Below are 18,890 nucleotides of genomic sequence, written 5' to 3' on the forward strand. Positions count from 1 at the left end.
GTGTGAGTGTATTGTCAGGTTAATCACTCGTTTTGTTGGCAATTACTGTTATGACCCCAACGAGGAGCGACGCGGGGACAACAATAAAACGGTCCGGCGCCCGGGCCGTGGGGTCTGTGGTGTCCCCCCCAGAGGGATACGTGATGGAAGGTGGGAGGGTGGCGGTGGCGGTGGGGGGGGAGGGGAAGTCAAAGCCACTTGACCTTTTGTTGTTGCCAGCGAATATCAATGAGTCCATTATGTATGAATGTCAATGATTATGGCCGCCTGACATGACACTGCCACTGCCCCTGCCACTGGGGCAGGCAGGCAGGCAGGCAGCAAAGATGCCGAGACAGCGACTAAGAGGGTGGAAGAGAGAGATGGGCCCCCCGCTCAGGCCCAGGCCCCCCTCAGGAAAATGACAGTTGACAGCGTTTGGCATTTTGGCACCCTGACGACGCGCAGGATGAGGAAAAGGACAAGGACAAGGACTACGATGCCGACGCCGACGCCTGATGACAATAACAGCATCAATTTGCCGTCACCTGGGCGGCCCATTTCCCTCCCGGGGGGGCTTTCCCCGTGCAAAATGGCCAACTTGAGGAGGGTCCTGCCCACATCATAAAATTTTAGCAGCACGCACTGACGCCGTATCAATGTCTGGCATTCCAGGCGCACCCCACAGTGGCACAGTGGCACAGTGGCACGGAAGGCACGGAAGGGAAGGCACCTCTGGCAGGTCCTTTAAAGGATCGTCCACCGTTGCCACTGTGCCGCCACTGAGAGGGTGAGGGGAGGGGAGGGGGGCGGAAGGCAGTCACACTTGAGCCTTGTGCCTCCGTTCTGTGTGGCACTCGCATTTTGTTATGATTATTGTTATGATTGTTGTCGTTGGGATCCTGAAGTGGTGCTTGGGTGCTGGAGCCCATGAGTTGAAAAATGTGTAGGCCACTTTTAGGGGTCCATCCACGCACACACACACACACACACACACACACACACACACACGCACACACACACACAACAGGTGTCGTTTTGTATCAATGCCAAATTAAGCGTAAAATGCTGTCGCCCTTTTAAAGGCAAATTAGCCCCAGAGCCCATCTCAGAGGGGCTCCCCCATTCATTCTCGCTGCCAAATGAACCGTAAATAATGCACATGTGTGTGTTAGCCACTCTCTTGCGTGTCTGTGTGTGTGTGTGTGTGTGTGTGTGTGTGTGGAGGGAAAATTATTATGTCTGGCCGGGATCATTTATTAGCAAAGTTTTTTTCTTGAATCGATGGGGCGCATAAGAATTATGCAGAGCGTCCCCCGCAGCAGCAAGCAGCAAGCAGCATTATAGCCCATTGTTCCAGCCATTGGGAACAATTAAGCCAGCTTAGAGACAGAGAGAGGGAGAGAGGGTGTTGGTGTGGGTGTGGGTGTGGGGGAGAGAGAGAGTGCCACTGCCACAGTGCCAAATGCCAATTGCAGCTGCCATTCAATAAAATTTAAACGTCAAAGCGGCATCGGGCCAATTATTTGTGACCGCACTGGACCCAAACAGAGACAAAAAACCGACCAGTGGGGGAGGGGCAGAGAAAGAAGGAAAAAAAAGGATTCAGTGGAATGAAAAGAAAGCTGAAAGAAAGAATAGAAAGAAAGAAGGAAAGAAAGAAGCGGCGGGCGTCCTGGCGGCGGGCCTTTGTCTCTGCGTTTCCTTTGTTTCGGGCCAAATGCTCGACGAGGACGAGAAGATGATGAAGCAGCCACCAGCGGGAGGGGCAGTAGATGGGGATGGGGTTAGGCAGAGGGGGAGCGAGGGAGAGGCAAGTCATTTGAAGATGGCGGGGCATTGTGCAAATTAAAACTGCACTTGATTATTTCTCCTGCTAATTTTCATTGTTCCAACCCAAAAAAAAAGGGAAAGAAAGAAAGAAACTGAAAGAAATGGTAGTAATGAGGGGGGCGGGGGGGAGCAGGAAAAGGTACGGCATAGGGAGGAAGGGGGAAGGGGAAGGGCACGAACAATTACAATCCCAATTACAGCCAAACAAGACAGAAGGCAAGATCGAGACATTCCCATTGTATTCGCATTCGTATCGGTGCGAATGCACTCACACTCGTCCACAAAGCGAAGATAGCCCCGAAGGGAGATCATTCGAAGCGTGCCTCGGAGCACCCTCTGCGGCAGGTGCAAGGTGAGTGCAACATTCGCTATGCCCAGCTATGCCCAGCAATCATTAGCGAGCGGGGCGTGGCATCTTCGGGGGTGGAGTGCCCCAAAAGGGCCACAAATTGAAAGCGAAGAACGGAAAACGGAGCGCCAGACGCCACGAGATGGGCAGGAGATGCCGCTGATGGGCGAGGGGGATGTGCCGGACGATGACCGGGCAGGCCAAGCGACAATAACGACAAAAGCCGCAACAAAAAAAAAACCTTGACGACTTTTGGCAACAATGAAACAATGAAACGGCCAAAACGGTGCTGCGGTGGTGCGGTGGCAGTCGGTGACGGACGGACGGACGGACGACGGACAGAGTGTGGCTTCAAGGGCTGTGGCATGAAGTGAAGCTGAAGCTGAAGCTGAAGCTGAAGTGAAGGAAGGAAGGAAGGAAGATCGAAGGAAGACAGCAGAAACAGATTGAAATCAGTTTGAAAACAAGCGAAGCGGAAAAATGCATGACCCTCTGAGTGCGGCATGGGGCATGGGGCACGGTGGCAGGAAATGGAAATGGGACAACAGTTGGCCATGGTTAAGTGCTGGAAATTATGTTATGCTCCGCCTTCCCCTCCTTCGTGCCCCAGTCCTTTCGTCCATTGTTTTATGTCTCCATTCCCGAGGATTATTGGCCATGCATGAGAGAGCACACACACTCTATCTCTCTTACATTGAGTCTCTCCGTCTCTCTCTGTCTCTCTCCCTTTCTCTGTCTCCGATTAACTCAATGAATTGGAGCCGTATTTTGTGTGGCATACGTGGCCTTTTTCTCAGCTTAACTTTCGCTTAATTTGCTGAAAAGTGGAGGGAATATGAAATCGAATCGCATCATCTTCTTAGAGAAATGGAATCCGAGAAGACGGCTCTGGAGCACACAGAGGGAGGGGGGGGGGCAGGCAATCATATTTCCATCTACTGTTTTGAATGCGAAACGATTTTCAAAAATGCAGCTCACAGAAACATAAAACAGAGAGCAGAAAATAGAAAACAAAAAACAGAAACAGCAAACTCTCTGCTTAAGAGACCAAAAACGACAAAAACAAACAAACGGAAAATCAGAAAAACAGAAAAACAACAATGAGAAAATAACTGAAGAAAAAGTATAATTTCCATTTCAAATTGAATTTTCATTTGCACCAAAACGCATAAACGAGCAGCCAGCAGCCAGCAGCCAGCAGCATTAGGCATCGGCCCCCGCATCGGCCCCCGCATCGTCCCCCGCATCGTCCCCCGCATCGGCCCCCGCATCAGGCAGATGATGATGAGACTCTATCTGTGGATATCCCTGAGTGTCTATGTCCAAAGGATATCTCTGTGTGGCAAAAGCGAAAATCAATGTCCTAACGCGGGCAGTTTAATGTTTTCGGGATTACAGGCCTGCGGAGAGGCTTGGCTTCTACAACGACACTGCGGGGCGCGGGGCGCGGGCGCGGGCACCGTCGGGGGCGGAGTATTCATGCATGCTCCGACGTGCAGCAACTTAATTTGGCATTAACACACACACACACAGGCACACACACACACACACACACACATACAGATACAGCCACAGACAGGGGTCCAATGTTGTTCTTACGGTCATTGCAGCCCTCCTCCCCTCCTCCCCCCCTCCCAAAATGGCTGAAGATCCATCCGGAAGCTGCACACAAAAGCAAAAACAGAGCAAGTGTCCTGCCACACACACACCCCCCACCCCCCACACCCCACACTCCACCATCCACCCCCCCCTCACGAGAAGCAGCCATGTTTGTTAGCTACGTGCCACATTACGTAGCCGACGAGTGGGCCAGCGAAGGTGTGCCCGGGGGCTGGGTCAGGGGCTGGGGCAGGGGCAGGGGCAGCACAGGTAAGCAACACTAAAAGAAGCAACTATTTTTGGGTATATTTATGTATAGTTTTCCGGCGGCAAAAGAACAACAAAAACCAACAGGAACAAAGAGCTGCAGCCGCCGGGTTCTGCAACGATATCGAAACACTCTACGAGGAGGCAAATCGAATATGTTTAGAGTGTTTATACAGATTCACAGGTACAAGGACCTGCCATAATCCTTAAATAGGGGGTTTCTATTCCCCCGCACTGCGCTTCAGCTGGAAGATTTCTCCATTCAAAGCCCGAGTCCTGCACGAGCGAAACGCACTGTAAGAGCATTCAGCAGGGCGGTGCCCCCTGGTTCTTTTTTCCATTTTCCATTTTTACTTTGGAATTTTTTGTTTATTTCCGACACGAACCGACAGAGGCAGCGGCGGCAGCAGCTGCATTCAGGGGCAGGGGTCCATGCCGAAAATCATATTTTCTGAAATTGTTCTTTCAATTTCGCGTTTGCCATTTGATGGGGCGAATTTTTTCCCTCTCACGGAAGGGACAGAGCGGGAGCGAGCCATCGATGGGGGGAGGGATGTAAATGTTTCCCATGAAGAGGATTACTTAATGCATTTTCGGTGAGTGGAAATTCATTTATTAAGCCTTGAATGGAGCTTCCACCGACTGGGGCTCGGCCTCTCTGGCTCGCTGGATCTCTGGCTTTCTGCCCGTGGTACCTACTCTTTTGATTTCCCACACGTGCCGCGAGGGGCAAGTTGCACAGCAAGTTGCACCTGGAACTGTCCCAGCGCTCACGGCTGATTTATCGTCCATGAAATTTATGTTTAGTTTAATCGAATGGGGCAAACAAAAATTGTGCAGAGCGAGGCGGCCTGCTTATCGCTGGCCAGGCCAGGCCAGGCCAGGCAATAGCGCCTCCAGCCCCAGCTCCAGCTCCAGCTCCAGCTCCAGCTCCTGGTGCAGTTGCACTTGCAGCCTCTCCTGCTGGGAGGCCACCTCCACCTCCACCTCCGGGCCCCACTGCCCTCGTCTGTCCCGTCTTTTGGTGGAAAGTTTACTTAAGCGAAGGAGGCGCTGCAAAATTAAGCAGCAGCAGGAACCGGCAGAAGCCACTCAACTCAATGGGTGGATTGGTGGATTGGTGGGTCGGGGGCCCTTCATCGCCCCTCATCGACCCCCGGCGTCCTGTTGCCTGTTTTATTTCTTGATGCCCCCCGCTCTGGCGCCTCTGCCCCACCGTTTACTGCGGCAACTCCTAGACGCAACTATTGCAAAATTTCAACGTGAATTTATTGCATGAACATTTCTTTTTCTCTCTGTAGGTGTGTGTGTGTGTGTGTGTGTGTCCCACCCCCCCTTTTGCATTTTTTTTCCTCTTCCTCTTCCTCTTCTTCATCTTCATGATATTTTCGTTTTTCAACCATTTCTCGTGCCGTTTTTTCGACCTCTTCCTGAAGTTCTCTCCTAAAAATTCTTCCTGCGGCCGCTGGCTCTGCTATATATTTGCCCAAATACATATGTATGTATATATGTACTCCACATATATGTATGTAGTGTGTGTGTGTGTGTGTGTGCTCTGTCTGGGGCTGTCTTTAAAGCCGCGCAGACGTTGCATAGTTTGCGGCGCTGGGGCAAATGCCTCTGCCAAATGGCGCCGGGAGTAAATGTTTAGAAGTTGCAACATTCATGAGTGTGTGCTTGCGGCGGGGGAACCCCCTCTTTAGCGCCTACAGATGGGGGCAAGTGGCTCTCGTGCATTTATTACCTTTTGAGCGGAGATGGAGTCTCGGATACAAAACACCGTGTGAAATACCTCATGGATTATACATCTTCTGGGCTCTGTTCTTAAATTAATTATCACCTAAACATTGTTCGACTTACGTTATTGTTTTTTCTGTAATGACCCCATTTTGGGGGTCTTTAAAACTTTCCAAAATTCCTACAAAATGCACATAAATGTGGCATTTGATGCTGGCATTTTCAGCTTTGTTTCTTCTATTGTATTTCATTAAAATTTGATCAGATTTGAATTGGAATCTCTGGCAATTCAAAAACTTTTGTCTATTTGCATCTATCGATTGGCATTTGCATTGGCGTCGGCACAGATCTCGGGGCTCAGGGCTAGGGGCTCAGGCTCATTACCAATGCACTTTCCTGGCCTCTGCTTCTGCCTCTGTCCTTCCGTCCTCCTCCTATTCCGGGGCAAAGTTGGACCTAAGTAGCCCCCGATTAATGTGCAAACTTTTTGGTCACTTGCATCCGTTTCTGGTAATTTGAGGCTTCTCTGGCGCTGCTGCTGCTGCTGCTCCTTCCCTCCCAGCTGCAATTTATTTATTTATTCTGTTGCTCATTATCTGCCAGAGGAGCGGAGCTGAGCTGAGCGCCGTCCAGGGTTGCCCAGGGGTTGCCCAGGGTCGCCAGGGTTGCCATTCCGTAATTAATGTTAAATTTATGGTGACAGATCTGTGGCATTGATAAGACAACCCCAGCAGCAAGCAGCCCGAAGCCCGCAGCCAGCAAACTGCTAACCCAGAAAGCAGCCCAGGGGGCAACTTATCGGACGGGGGACGGGAGACGGGGGGACGGGGGACGTGCCACGATGTTGCACCGTCGCGACTCTGGGTTATTGCAGCTGATGTTGTTCCGCTTGTTGTTTGCTTTACTTGCTGTTGCTTTTGCTGTTGCTGTTGTTGCTGGCGGCATTGGTGTTGCAAAGTTATGCAAGCTCTCGTGTCGGGCTGATGTGCAGGAAATTTGCATATCGCGTATCGCATATCGTTGACACGGCTGACACTGACCCCAAAGTGCAGGTGGGGCTGTGCACGGGGTGCAGGCTTAGCTGTTCCCCAAGGGGGTGCCAAGGGGCTGCCAAAGGGCTGCCAAAGGGGGTGGTGTTAGGGGGTGCATGTGGGGGGAATTATTCAATTTTTGACTAGATCAAAGCCAGCGATGACAGCATGCCGGCATTACTCATTGTTAGTGATGGCAAAATATAACGATTTTCATCTCTCATTAAATCTATAAAGATCGATAAAGATCGATGGCAAGTCGATTACCTTTCTGGGTCTCTGGGTCTTAGTGAGGGCAGATATCTGTGACATTTTCATCGCTTGCTTACCATAAATATCGAATTCGATACAAAACCAGGCGATTAGTTTATTAGAACCACCTATCGATAGTATTAATAGGAGTCGATTAAGAGCGATAACTTATCGATATAGCAATATCGGTGATATATCGGTGTAACCGATGGTAGCCCACCAGCCATGTTTTAGTCGTGACTATTCATGAGCCTCCTCGCTCTCGTGACGCGGCCACGACTTTCGTGCCGCGTGCCGCGTGCCACTTGGCTCTGGCAGCAACTTGCTGCCGCTTGCAGGCGGCAGCTTCGGACTCACCTTGCATTCGGGCCAGGAGCAGGAGGAGCGTGCAGCAGAGTACCTGAAGCAGCTCCATATTTCATCAGCTTTGAGTTATGCGACAACAACGACAGCGCCGACGGGACTCCGGCAAAAGTTGCACAGTAACTTACTGCCACTGTCAGTGGCACTGCTGCCACTGCAACTGCAACTGCAACTGGAACTCGAACTCGAACTGGAACTGGCTGCTGCTGCTGCCACAGCCGGTGACTGTTCGCCTGTTTAACGTCAGTTTTTCCACTGTGCCTGCGATGCCTGCGATGCCGGGGATGACGGGGATGCCGGGGATGCCTGGGATGCCTTCGGCCGCTGCCGGGGAACAATGCGAGCGTTGAAACTTAAAAGGCAAACGCCATTCTGCGTAATTGCACTGCCAAGTACTGCAAAGAAAGCCAAACAGAGAGAGATAGAGATGGAGAGAGAGAACACGAGTGAGAGGTGGATAAGGGAGAGGGAGTCGGAGTGGGAGACTTAAATTAATTAGAACAACAAAGCAAGTCAAGTGGTCGACTGGCAGGTGGACCTGACTGGCACCCTGTAAAGGACAGAACGGCACCAGCTCCATACACCCGGAGAAAGGAGCCCCTGGGAGGAACGGAATGTTCCATTGGAGTTCCCTCTGGGTGGTCCTTACCATGGGGATCGGAGTCCTCTGGGGTGGATTCGGATCTGCATATCGATCTATCATGCGAGTGGGGCACACGTTCGCATACCCCCTTCCACACGCTCCGCGCCGGCTACAGGGTATTTCCGTTCGCATTTGTATTAGCAAGCAATACAGGAGCCAGAGCACCGGAGCCCCTTTGGGCCCCGTCGGGGGCATTACGTCAGAGATGGAATGCACTCGACGCTGCAAATGTTATTAACAAACACAATGCCATAAATACGGCGGGAACAAACACAGACACACACACACACACACACACACACACACAGAGACACTCAGGGTGGGAGGAACTGGGAGGAGGAGGAGGAGGAGGAGGAGTGGTAGCCCCGGACAAGGACACGAGGCACAACAATGGCAGGCGATGGCCACGGCTGAGTGACCTTTTTGGTCGTCAAGTAATCGCATTCGCAACGGTAGATCCCCCCACCGCCCACCCGCCACCCCTCGGGCAACTTCGCATTTTTATGGCAACAAACGTCAGCCATAAACATTTTTATAACGCTGCAAGGTGGGGGAGTGCTGCAGCAGCAGCAGCAGCAGCAGCAGCAGCAGCAGCAGAGTGGGGCAGGGGCAGTGGGGCAGGGGCAGTGGAGCTGGGGCTGGGGCAGCAAAGAAAACGCATAAACCACAAGCAAAATGAATTGTGTTTTCACTTTTTGTAATTAGCCTGCTCTAAAGTGCCAGGAGGCACGGCCGGGCCAGTGCCTGGAGTGGCGGCTCCTGCAGGGAATGCAGGGAGTCCGGCTCTGAGTCCTTGTCCAAGGCTCCCCGGCTGTATATGGCTTTGTGCAAGTGTGTGTGTGTTTAGCAATCTAAATCATGATAAATACACTCAGAAGGTGGAAAAGAACGCAACCGAATCGAATCGAATGGATGGGGTGGGGTGGGGTGGCGTGGCATGCATCGCAGGAGCTCTAGAAACTTAATCAAGTCAATCTTTACGGCGCAAAGAACACGACTCCGATTCAAAGTGTTCAAAGTTCCACTTTAAGTTCTCCTTGGGGCACTCAGTGGCACTCATCTGCGATCTCGTCTGAAAGATCAATGAAAGAACTCCAATGAAATGTTGATTCCTCTGGGGCTTCACTGCTAGGTATATTTTTAGACCCGCCTTTTGGGCTATGAACTTGAAAACCGTCTGGAAAACAGAAAGCAATCAATGGCTCCTGCGACAACAATAACCAGCCAGGACAAAGGGCCAGGCCCTGCCATTCCCTGCCAGGCCAGGCAACAAGTCTTCATCGTCGTCATCGTCATCGTCGTCGTCGTTTGGCAGTTTGGGCGGTGACTGTTTTCTCATGTTTTCTCGGGGGAGAAATTTCCTTTTGTCCGAAATTTTTGGATATTTGTCGACTTTAAGTTATTTGTATTCAAAATATTCATTTCATGCGGCCGGCCGCCACGTCCCACGTTGCGACAATTTGTAAACTAGGCCTGAATAAAACATGAAACTGGAGAAACACTACATGTGTACAGGGTGGACGGGGGGATGGGGGGATAGGGCCCTGGCCTCTGGCTCTGAAGTCCCATGTCCCATGTCCTGTGTCCCATGTCCTGTGTCCGGACAAAACTGCACGGTTACATAAACAGGATAATAAGGCACTTAACATGCACTCGTCGCTGTGTTGTCCAACACACTCACGACTCACGGGGCATGGGGCATGGGGCATGGGGCATGGGGCGTGGGGCGTGGGGCATGGGGAATGAGCCGGAATAAGTGGGAGTGCTCTGTGATTCGACTGGGTTTATACCCTGCGATCCTGCTGCTGCATTCGTCACTCCGGGAGATTCCCTCTTGGGTTTTAGCTTGGATCAATCGGGATCCCGTATACCCTCGCTCTCGACGAGTACGGGGTATGAAAACCTCTAGCCGCAGCAGCAGCAGCCGCAGCAGGAGCCAAATGGCAAATGCTGGCGAATGTTGAATGCCAGCAATGGAATGCCTCGGAATGGCTTCGTTGTAGGCGTAACAATAAGCAGCGACCAGCAGCAGCAGAAGGGGGCAGGCCGAAGGCGGCAGGAGTCGGGAGTTGGGAGTCGCCGCCACTTATGTCAGAGCAAATCAAGCGTTACACTCGCCAGTCAGCCCCAGCAGTAGCCATAGCCACACACACCCCACACACCCCCCCCCCCCCCACACACACCCCACACACAGATATAAACACCCCCTGTCGCCCTTCAACGCTTTAGACATTTTGCCTTAATTTACGTTTTATGTCATGTCATGAGCGTAATTGAAAATTTCCCATGCCCCATATGCCCCCCATTCTGCGGGAGCGGAGGGGGGGGGGGGGCGGGAATCCAGTTAATGCCAGATCGAATCTAATGAAGCCATCGATGGCATTTCTGGGCACTTGATATGGCCATAAAGATGTTAATCTTGGCAACTCTCCTCTAGGCTCCAGGCTCCAGGCTCCAGGCTGCCGCTTTAAGCCCCATTTGAAACTATTCAGCTCTGATCGAAATGCGGCTTTAAGTCTCCTGAAAACCTGCTCAATTATTTATGAATAAATGCTACAAAAACTGGGGCCTAATCTTTTCAATTTTAAATGCATTTGAATGCTGTGAAGGCAGCCACAGAGCCGGGACAGGGCCGGGACAGGTCCAGGACAGAGCCAGGAGGCACATAAAACCCAGGCATAGACTTATTAAAATTTCAAATAAAATAAAATGAAATAAAACGAAACGAAACGAAACGAAATAGAAGAAAGGAAACGAAAGTGTGTGGCGAATGTGTAAACTGTGTGACAAATGGCTGAAGCACGAGATAAGGCTGCACTCGAATTGAATAGTCTCCACACCATTGTTGTCCATGTTTTTGCTCAATGTTTAAAAGTTAATTGCCAGAGACAGCCCGGAGACAGCCAGTGGACATGGGCAATGGAGTCCAGGGGAGTTTTAAATGAATTTCACCTATCGTCAGGAGAGATCAAATGGAAATACTAGGTGCCGGATGGCAGATGGCCGAGGAGCTTACAGTTCTTAGGTGAATCGCCTGAGTGGGGATTACAAAATCATCATTAAAGCTTGATGGATATCTGGGGCACTCGTAAACTTCCTGGCGACGATCCTGGCCGACTGCCGCGGCGCACCGCGGATGATCTTCCACCACACAAATCATTCGCAGGCCATTGGATTCTTAATTTGCTTTAAATAAATTTTATTGGCATTGCCAGGCAGCTGTGCAGCTGTGCAGCTGTGCAGCTTCCTCCATTCCTCGTGCCACATCCCCCCTCTCCACTCCCCACTCTCCAGAGCTAAATGACATTTATTGTCAGTCGAGAGAGCAAAGGAAGAGCAGGGGAGAGCCCTGGTTGCGGGGCAACGTTAACCGAAAATGTCTTTTCATATTTTTCATGCACAATTTCCAGCGAACCACCGACCGCCCAGCCTTCAGCCACACACACACACACACACACACACACACACACACTCGTCGTGGCGTTATGCATGATGTATTTTGTATGTATGTATATATGCATTACTTTTGCGTATTTATTTATTGACCAGATCCAGAACCAGAACCAGAACCAGGTCCAGGTCCAGTCTACAGATCCCAGATCCCACGTCCAGAGCCAGAGCCAGAGCCAGAGCCAGAGCCATTCCAGAGTTTCATTTGCGGCCCAAAAGAATATTGCAATGGCTGACAAATTTATTTCGTTTGCCGCTGGCGGTTTTTCTTTTCGCTTTTCCACCAGCTTTCCCTCTGTCTCCTCGTCCCTCGTCCCCCGTCCCCCCCTCCCCCCTCCCCTGTCCCTTTGTTCTTTTCATTTTTGCAATGTGTCGGGCCCTGCCATGCATATTAAAATGTTCAAAAAACAGAGAGAGAGAAAGAGAGAGACCAATCCCCCGCCCCCGCACCCCCGCAGATGCGTCGGCCATTTACTGTTGCATATTCATTATTGAAAAGTTTATCCCCCGCCCACCCCGTCACCCAGGAGGGCCTACTCATCAAAAAAGTGATAAGCAAATGTTTTTAAATCTATATAGATCCGCAAGGTAGATATATAGGCATCCCGGAGGGATCAGGGGGCCCCCCCCCCCCCCAGTGGGCATTTCAATGGATTTATTACCCGTTCTGTTCTCTTCACACCCTTCGGGCAATCATTCTTGCGAACTGAAATCCATCTGGTGGGGAATCGGCTATCCCGAGAGCGGAGTGGATGAGTGGAAGGATCCCCGAGAACAGGGGATGCACGAAGAGGTGGATCTTAGGAGCGGCTAGCGATTCCCTATCTATCCGGAATACTCTCCCCAGTATCTGCCTCCTTTGTTGCTCCCAGCCCAGAGCTTCCTTCCTTCCTACCACAAGGCCCGCCGCCACAGACTGCCCCACAGATGACGAACGCAATCATAATAAAAATCTGCTGCAATCTGGGCTCGTTAAGTGCCGCTCAGCCGCAATCAGTTGTAAAACTTAGTCGGGACATTAGACACACACCGCAACAAAACACATACGCATACGCCTGCCACTCTGCCACTCTGCCACATGCTGTGTGTGTGTGTGTGTGTACGGGCGTGTGGTGGCATGTCCAGGAGGAGTATTACGTTTCGTTACGACTTTCGGCGTAACAGTTGCGTGGAGCATTACAAGGGAATCCCATTCCGTTCCATTCCTCTCGCTACGTAAACATAAACGGCTGCTAATTGAAATATTAACACCTAAACGGAGCAGGACGATGGGCGATGGGCGATGGCGATGGCGATGTCACCACACCATACGACACAGAGCACACAGCACACGACACTGTGTGCGTGTGTAGAGTGTAGAGTGTATCTGTGTCTGTGTCTGCCTCTGTGCGTGTGCGTGTGCGTGTGTGTGTGTGCAATTAAACAAAATGCGCATAACAATTGGCTAACCACGAAATGCGACCTCAAAAGCATAAACAACCACAAATGTTGCGTCATGAACACGCAAATGGCGAAAAAGGGAGGCATGGAGACAAGGAGACAAGGAGAGGGCGAAATGGTTAATCGAGGAACGGGAGTCTAGTCCAGGGGTGGGGCACATTGCAGTTTGTACCCCAAAACGAGGCACAGGGGGAGAGCGAGAGTGGAAGAACCGTTTGAGTTTCCCCCTTTTTTCGATTAAACTGCTGGCTCCAATATATTAGCCAATAATCCATAGATTATAGTGACAGGTGGGGCACCAGAGGGGTAAAGTCCAGTAAACAATAAAAAATATACATATGTAATGTATTTTCTTTCCTTTGATTTCGCTTTCTCCCGATCTGTCCGCACCCAGCACTCACTGCCCACTGGTGTTGGGGATTCTAGTTCTTAAGAAGTTCGGGACTGATCGGGGATCCCGTCTTCAATCGATCTAAGCCCACTGACTCGTCATTACTCTATCGCTATCAAGTCCGCACAACTTCCGCTCTTCCTCAACAGACTACAATATAGAACACACACTTAAACATTTCATTCAGTTACTATACTAATCAATTCGAGCCTTATTTGTAATGGAAAAGCAGGTTCCATTTCTAGAAATCTTTGGCTGCTGCGAAGAAAAAGCTGAGGGAAAGGAGTTCATTTGAGACCTATGCCACGATTAAAGACTATGCTCAGCTCTTTTTGGGAACTCCTTCCGAAGTGCTCTTTCTAGAAAAGATTTGACGCAAAACATTTCTGAGGAAAATCAGGATTATGTTTGGTCTTGCTAAAAGATTTCTCACATTTCATTTTCCACATTAAGGGAAATTCCAAGCTAGGAATAATATATCCCGAATTGCATTCCCAGGAAAACCAGATGGGGGACATTCTTAGACTCGAATTTAATAACTTGATTTGATATTAATCCTTGAAGATATTCCTTTAGAAAGGCACATTTTTCCAGCACTTTCCTAAATGCATTTGATGGAACTCAATGCCATCAAAGCCGAAATGAAATGGAACTGAAAGAGTCCAGGCCAGTCCTCCCTTTTCACCCGGTACTCAAAGCACACAGGAGATCATTATTTTGGCCAGAATTAACAGCACAGTTTGAGGCGCAGCTGTCGTCGCTGGCTCCTTGAACACCTGGTCGACGAGCACGCACCTTCGGATGCATACTTTTAGGCGGCAGGTGTCGGATCAACCATCCTGGAGGGGCACTTTAAACTGTCTAATCTGTACACAATTGAACGGATTGGAAATGAATGAAGTGAAGCTTGATTGGGTACGGCGACAATTGGCAAAAGAAGGAACCAAGAGCCAGTGCCAGTGCCAGTGCCAGTGCCAGTGCCAGGACTCGCATTCTGCCTGAGAGCGCCTGACAGGCAGGAAGCTCTTCCACATGTGCTGTGGAGATTTTTTTATGAAAATTCTTTTTATTAATTTCGTTTTGTTGCCGTTTCGTCCCACTCGAAAAAAAGAAAAGCACTCCGAGCAACAGCAACAGCAACTGCAAAAAAATCTCAAATAAATTGCCAGAATGATTTTATTGTCGACAGGCGGCTGTTGGATGATGTTGATGGCGCCGCCGTTCAGGGAAATTGCTGGTAAATATTTGTGCCATTTTCTCCTTTCATTTTTCATGTTGCATCCGAAATATTATATATGAGTATCGAGTGCGTGGCAAGCGGCAAGTAGGGGGAAGCGAGACTGTTGTTTATCCAAAAATTGGCCATTTGATTGATGAAAATTTGATGAAATATATTTGCCATACGAGTAAATATTCGCGTTCGCGTTCGCGTTCGCTTCGGGAGATGATTACAATTGCCCCGCCCGGACTAATCCGCATCAATTAAACAATAATTGCCGTCAATGGAATGGTGTCCAGTGCCTCTTAGCGGCGGGCTGTCGGACCTACAACGTCCTACAATGCTATCATATGTAGGTATCGAGTGCCCGTCATGTATATTTGATTGAAGCTATAATTTTATAATTATGGGCTTATCGCCATGGTGCTGTCGCTCAGGGCCCATTAAGCGACTACTGACTGGCGGCACCTCTGTTTACCCACAGCACTTTCCGATTTCAGATTTCAGATAGAAACACTCCACCAACACAATTCGCTTCTTCGTTACCGAATTATTCGCACAGGTTTGAACGGGAATCTTCTGGTGGATGCTTCCACCGATCGCTTCCAAATTCTAGCACTTTAGAACCAAAATCAATTCTTGGGGAGTAAAATATTCGGGGGAAGTCCCAAGGGCTGCCCAGCTGTCCCCAGCACACAACAATGTTAGAGTTTCGGCATCAAAGTTTTACTCCGATTTTCTGCCAATTTCCATTCACTTAAAATTCAAGTTAATATGAAATATTGATTGGAAATCACTTGGAGTTCCACAGAGCTGTAAGGATTTGGATTGTTCGACTGTTGGATTGTTCGAAAGCCTTGCTTCCCTCTTCCTCTCGTCCCCCTTTTCAGCCCCTGCCCCTGCCCATGTTCCTTCTCCTGCTGCGCGCTGTTTGAATGCACTTCCGTTTCCGGCGCTCGAAGTTGGCATTTAAAATGCAATCGAGAAACGATTAGTCGTCAACAAACGGCTGGCTTTGTCTTTGGTTCGAATTCCCCCCCACCGGAGTACTGGAGCAGTGGAGCACTGGAGTTTGTGAAGCCTTTGGGGGAGCGAGGAGCTACTGGGGGAGTTGGCTAATGAAAATTACCAGCCAACACCGATGTTCGATGTTCGATGTGCGATGTGTAAAATGTGTGTTCTGGCTCTGGCTCTGGCTCTGGCTCCGGCTCTGGCTTGTTTGATTATAATGAGCACAAATTACGTTGATTTGGGGCTTCGTTTCGCTTTGATTCGCTTGTGGAGCGTTTCCCGTCTGCGGTTGCAATTTTTGTTTGACAAAAATTCCAATACCCTCCGCCCGCCTGCCCGCCCGCCCGCTCATTAGGTATCCCGTTTCCCGTTTCCCGTGGAATTTCATTGGCTTTACCTTTTAATTTGATTAATTTGATGGCCTGTTCGTTTTGGGGGGCGCTCGTTTGCTCTCTTTTCGTGGATTTCTGGCGGGGATTAGGCGCGGCGACACGGAACAAAAACAACAAAAATAATCATGTGCTAAATCAATGTAACATATAATTCTTTATGGCCAACACTTGAGGCTGGGGGCACTGGAGTTCTCGAGCGCTGCACTTGCAACAAATTCGCGCTGAAACTCTGAGCAACACGCGACGGTTCTACGCGCTCTACGAGCTCCGGTCGAAAGGACCAAAGACTGCCAGGACCAGGAAGGAGACCAGAAGGACTACCGCACGTGTTGACGCTTCAAACAAAACTGTTGCTGCCGCCGCGGCACAATAACTCCCGAGTCGTGCCCCACTCGGCGTCGCGAGTACTTCGGCGTTCGGCGTTCGGCGTTTCAAGCTATCGGCCACCTCCGCGAGGACCCGACTGCCACTCGGCTCGTGTGCTCGTGTGCTCGTTCCTCGGAGTCCTTCGTGCTGCGGGCTGATGGCCTGCCGTTGGTTGTGCCACAATTTGGCGGCGCTTGGAGCCCCGCTTCCTGTGTGTGCTTTGCCGTGCCGCCAGATTTGCCATCGGCGCCTGCGCCCATGCAACCGTTTCGGGCCCCCCGAAGGACCTCTTGGGCCGACCGAGCACTCGAGTCCATCCCGTCCTCGGCTGGCCGTCGGGTGTCATCGGTCGTCGGCAGTCGGCAATCGGTCTTCACCATGCGGTGGATTTCACATGCCGGTCTGTTTACGTTTTCTGTTTACATTCCAGTTTCCAGCATCGTGGAAACACGTGGATGCTTGCCTCTGCCGCTGCCACTGCCCCTGCTTCTGCCACTTGGGGACAAGCAAGGCTTTTTCTAGGAGTCATGATGCGTTCTATTGAAGCGGGAGAGCACAGAAAACGAGCCACTACTCGATAACAGTTGCCGATTACCTGGTACTATCGATTTGTAATCGGTTTGAGCGTACGCCACCTGATGCTTCGAATAATTGGCTGCCTAGCTGCCTCACTGGTGCGGGCCGAACACTCCATGCAGTACAGTCGTGCTCCTCCCTTGCCTGAATATATAAAAGTATCTGGCAAGTGCAGACATTAGACAGCAGACACCAGCAGGCTCCTGCCCGGCCACCGACTCCGCCCCCGCATTCCGTGCATTCCATTCCACAGTTTTCCATCTGATTTGACATTTGTGCTAGGTAAACACAAGAATCTCTGCAACTTTTAATAAGACCAAGGAAATGGACTGGCCAAACAGGGTCCAGGCAGGGTCTCCTCTTAGAGAGGGAGCGCAGGACGAGGGCAGGAGCTGGGGCAGGAGCTAGGGCAGGAGCTGTGGCACAAAAAAGTGTTGAGAGCTGAGATTCTGGTCGTTCTGGTCGTTCTGGTGGTTCTGGATGGAGGAACGGCGACGGTGACGGCGACGGCGACGGCGACGGTGGAGCAGTGGAGTCTGCCTGACCGAACAGAGATTGGTCTTGGCCTGAAACGTTTTCAAGTTCTTCTTGTTGGCTCTTTTGAGCAATTTAGTTTGCTGCCACTGCCACTGCCACTGCCATTTGCCACAAATGAAATTCGCTTTTTGGGCCGCCGTCGTCGTCGTCGTCGTCGTCGTCGTGGCACACACGGCGTATGCGTCATGTGTTTGCACTGCACTTGTGGCAGGAGTGCTGCAGAAGTGCGCAGGATGGTGCAGGATGGTGCAGGATGGTGCAGGATGGTGCAGGATGGTGCAGCGGTGAGCGGTGCAAGTTTTGTGAAGAACATCACAGTTTTCCGAGTGACTGGTCCTGGCTGCTAGTGCCAGTCCTGGTCTCCAGGACTCTAACTAGCCACCGATGCGATGTTTGTTTGTTTGCTCGATTTTAATTAAATTTTTAGCATTTCCCCCTGTTTTGTGTTTGGCACGAAAATTTAAGCAAATTAATTGGTGCACAATAATAGAGAGAAATCACGAGAAATGTTTGCGAGTCAGTAAGTAATTTTAATTAATTTCGCACGCTCTCTAGGTCTCCCGCTCTCTCTTCCACGCTCTCCCGCTCTCCCGCTCTCCCGCTCCCCCGCTCTCCCAGTCTCCAGTCATGCTAAATTGCAATTGCAATCAATTCGAAATCAAGTCAAAAGCCCAATCAGGTTGTTCAATAATGCGGCATACAGGCTGAGAGCAGAGAGAACGGAGAATGGAGAACGGAGAGCGGAGAGCGGAGAGCCTCTGTTTGGATGTGTGTCTGTGGGCGGCTAACTGCAGGTGTCAAGCCCAGGTGCACACATAGTGTGGAAAGTGTTGCAAGTGCCGACTAGTGGGTGCTCTGTCTGGCGCAATCACAATTACAGAATCGACTCCTTTCGTCAAAGCAATTGCCAATTATTCACTGCTGAAGCCATGTCCCAAAAGCAGACTGGACAATCGTACTTGTTGCAAGTGGAATTGAACAGTTCTTTTTCCATTATAAAGTAGCTCTTGGTTATTCCTATACCTGGGGCTAAGGTCAGTTCTTGTTCGAAGCAAAGCACGGGACGTTCAATTCGGAGATCAGCTCAAACTCAAATTTCGGAGAAGGTTTGCCCTGCTTTTCCATGGCCTTGCCGCATTTGTTACTATGAATGTGATCATGCATCCCGAGCCCCCTCCCGGGGCCCACTCCAAGCCACAGAGCAAGTGGCAGCCAGCCCAATCATGGGTCGGGCATACCTCTCTCTTGAATCGAAGCACACGTGAAAGAGCCAGAGACAGGAACAGAGACAGGAACAGAGACAGGAACAGAGACAGGAAACGGCCTTCAGCCCACATGTCCAAAAGTTCTTTATTACCTTCGTAGCTGGATTATTAAAATTTCATCGAATTACGTGCGAATAATACCAAATGGCCTTTGGCACTCTCTATATAGTACTTTGTCTTCTAAGGATGC

At 50.5% G+C, this 18,890-nt stretch overlaps 1 protein-coding gene across 1 annotated transcript in view; it reads right to left on the reverse strand.

Annotated features, from left to right (window-relative positions):
* LOC108164923 (carbonic anhydrase-related protein 10) overlaps positions 1-16,285 on the reverse strand; it is a 50,274-nt gene extending 33,989 nt beyond the window's left edge. The window contains exons 1-2 of the mRNA XM_017300910.2: positions 15,962-16,285; positions 7,405-7,805 (exon numbers count right to left, since the gene is read on the reverse strand). Coding sequence (XP_017156399.1) covers positions 7,405-7,462 — 58 coding nt within the window. The 5' untranslated portion in view covers positions 7,463-7,805; positions 15,962-16,285. The remainder of the gene's footprint in view (positions 1-7,404; positions 7,806-15,961) is intronic.
* Positions 16,286-18,890: the final 2,605 nt, after the last annotated feature.

The sequence above is a fragment of the Drosophila miranda genome, chromosome XL (genome assembly GCF_003369915.1).
Source record: "Drosophila miranda strain MSH22 chromosome XL, D.miranda_PacBio2.1, whole genome shotgun sequence".
Classification (NCBI taxonomy): Eukaryota; Metazoa; Arthropoda; class Insecta; order Diptera; family Drosophilidae; genus Drosophila; species Drosophila miranda.